This window comes from Malus domestica, chromosome 08 (genome assembly GCF_042453785.1).
Source record: "Malus domestica chromosome 08, GDT2T_hap1".
NCBI classification, from domain to species: domain Eukaryota; kingdom Viridiplantae; phylum Streptophyta; class Magnoliopsida; order Rosales; family Rosaceae; genus Malus; species Malus domestica.
This window is the reverse complement of record NC_091668.1, coordinates 27,957,046-27,959,854: the sequence shown is the minus strand read 5'-3', so window position 1 is coordinate 27,959,854 and position 2,809 is coordinate 27,957,046. Positions and strand designations below refer to the sequence as shown.

Genomic DNA, 2,809 nt, shown 5'->3' with positions numbered 1-2,809 from the left:
TCTCTTCATTTATATAATGACATTGTGTACCGAGCGTGTTCTGATACATGGGAAAAATCTCTAGTGGAGAGATTTAGTCTGAAAGTTAGGTAATTATTCTAGGACAGACTGCCTCATCATCTTCTCAACTCAAAAATCATGTGGTAACGTTGACCATCAGCTTAATTCCATCCAATAAGATGCATTTCTTTCTTGCTAAGTCGTCGGTTAATTCGTTGGTTGGTTTCGGGAGAGATGGTCCTTCAACAATGACCTTAAACAATGAGTTGATCTGCTTCAACACTGTCAAACTTACTAGCCTATTAATGCTTCGGAGTGTATAATACCAATGCAGATGTCGCAACCAACAAGAACTTGCAATTCACTAAGCCTGGACATCATCACAATTCACAATCGCAATTTGGTTGTGACGTGTGGGTAACAAATGAAAAGCAAGTGAAGTTTTCTTATTAAAATAAGGATCATGATCCTTAGTTCCTACAAAATTTGAGCAACAGACAATTGAGGGTTACTAAACCAAAATACTTGATCAAAATTTCAATCCCAAGGTTTCCGCAACCTTCCCACACCTCATCATATATTCCTTTGTTCATCTCTCATTTCTCCCTCGTATTTGCTTTTCATATCTAACCAAAAAGTGAAAACTAAAAACTAAATACCAAATAGTTAACTCGTCAAGCAACCCTACATTTCTTATTCTCCTTTGGTTTTTCTTCCAAACTTTATGCGGAATTGACATTATTGACGAAGGTTCTAAAGAAAATTCAGGTTGAAAGCGTCTCGTTGCTTAGTTACAATTTTCCATATCCTACCACTCTCCCTTCTTCATCAGCCTCTCACCATTACCCACTAGAGAGCCCACATTCCACACAAGAGGTTGCAAACGAAAGGATTCGAACGTTCAATTCTTAGTAATGAAATCAATTCTTTTATCCAATTGCTGATCAAGTCCGATCAAACTTTCAAGACAACCAGGATCAAGAACATTCTTACCTTCAAGGTATTCAATCAAAAGTAGCTTCTCCTCAAGTTCTTGATTCTTAAATCTTGCTCTTTCCAATTTTCTGTTCAGCTTGGATATATTGCTCTTGAGAAAGGATTCTTGATCCACCATGAACTTACCTTGCCTTTCTTCAGGTAAATTCTTGAATTTTTCGAGTAAATAAAATGCTTCCTGTGGAGAAGGCCACACGTCCACCTTGGTATCAGAAGGATTGTAAATAACAGTGCATGCAATGACCCCGCATAAAGTTAGTGATCTCGCTCAGCTTCCTGAAGAAACTTGCCTTCCTCTTTTTGAAGGTTGCTCTCCTGCTTGGTTCATGAGAAATCAATTCACGCTTTGTCCTATTTTTAGCCATGGTTGCATTGGAGATGGTTATAAAGGGAAGACCTTCGGGTCCTGCATACAAGGAGTCAACCTTCGTAATTCTTGCTCTTAACTGTAGCCTTCACGGATATAGGTATCACCTATAATTGGTCAGGAAAAGAGTAAGTATGGTATATGATTGAATAGGATTTCTAAATAAGATCTTCAGCATTTAGTTTGTCAACCGAATTCAGTCGGACAATGAAGTTTGTATTTCATTTAAGAATAAACAACCTTCTCAAATGATATTCAACATACGGCTAAAATTATTTGCCTGACCTAGTGCATTTTTAGAATATACGATACCTTCATGTCTGGAATTATTTATAGTGTTGTTTTCCACTGCAAAACTTTAACCATGTTTAGAGGAGTTCTGTTTTATATTTTAAACAGAAACCATACGAGTCTTACATGCTGGTTTTGCATCCTAAAAATCCGATAAAATTATAAAATAATTATAAATAAATGAAAATTAGATTGCTGGCTAAAAAAGACATTGAATCTTTGAACAAAAATAAACGTTGAAGCTTCAACGTAAAAAGGGCATTGAAGTTCCTTTTGTTTTGCTTGTTACCTAGCAACCACTATAACTTACTTCATTGAGGGACTAGATGACATGGTGAATTGGTGAAGTGAAGATATGGTGAATTTATACCATCAAAGAGTTCAGTTAAAAGTCCAAAGTAAATAGAGAATGTGAATACACACTACTACAATATATGCTATCACCGTCGGAGCAAAAACCAACGAGAAATCCGATTTCTGTCGGAAATTTGGCAAAATTCCGACATAAAACAATGTAATGTCGCATTATCAAAGCAACACTATTGCTAGCATCACGAAAGGGCTTTAGCGTCGGTTTCTTGGCTTAAACCGCCACTAAACAGCGTCGCTTTAAAGCGACACTAAAATTCACGTCGGTTTAAAGCGACGTATACGTATACGTACACGTTACGTCGCTTTAAGGCGACGTTCATTAGCAATTTAATTGTAAAATATCCATCCTACTGTCACTTTTAAACGACACCGAAATAAAATTAAATCAATTTAATATCCCATAAACCGACGTCAAATAACAATTAAATAAATAAAATATGCAAACTAATAACGGTCTTAATCGACACCACCTTTGTTAATAATAATAAAAAAAACCGACAAACTGCATTCGTCTTCAATTAATTGTAAAAAAAGGTCATACCCAGTGCACAAGGCTCCCGCTTTACGCAGGGTCTGGAAGAGGTGAATGTCGGCTAGCCTTACCCCCATTTATGGAGAGGCTGCTTTATATAATTATAATAATAAATTCCAAGGCCAAAATAATCATTAATGAAAATAATTAACAAGAAAAATAGTGCCAAAATACACAAATATTGTACATCTAACGTTCCACTTAATATACAAAAACTCATCCGTCATAACAACTATTAAATCCGACATTAC

The 2,809-nt window shown here is 36.0% G+C and overlaps 1 protein-coding gene across 1 annotated transcript; it reads right to left on the bottom strand.

Annotated features, from left to right (window-relative positions):
• Nucleotides 1–901: 901 nt before the first annotated feature.
• LOC103420012 (agamous-like MADS-box protein AGL80) lies at nucleotides 902–1,361 on the bottom strand. The gene is made up of 2 exons (XM_070826420.1): nucleotides 1,287–1,361; nucleotides 902–1,198 (listed from the first exon to the last, which is right to left on the bottom strand). Exons 1-2 carry the CDS (start codon nucleotides 1,359–1,361, stop codon nucleotides 902–904), a joined length of 372 nt encoding a protein of 123 aa, XP_070682521.1.
• Between the last annotated feature and the right edge of the window lie 1,448 nt (nucleotides 1,362–2,809).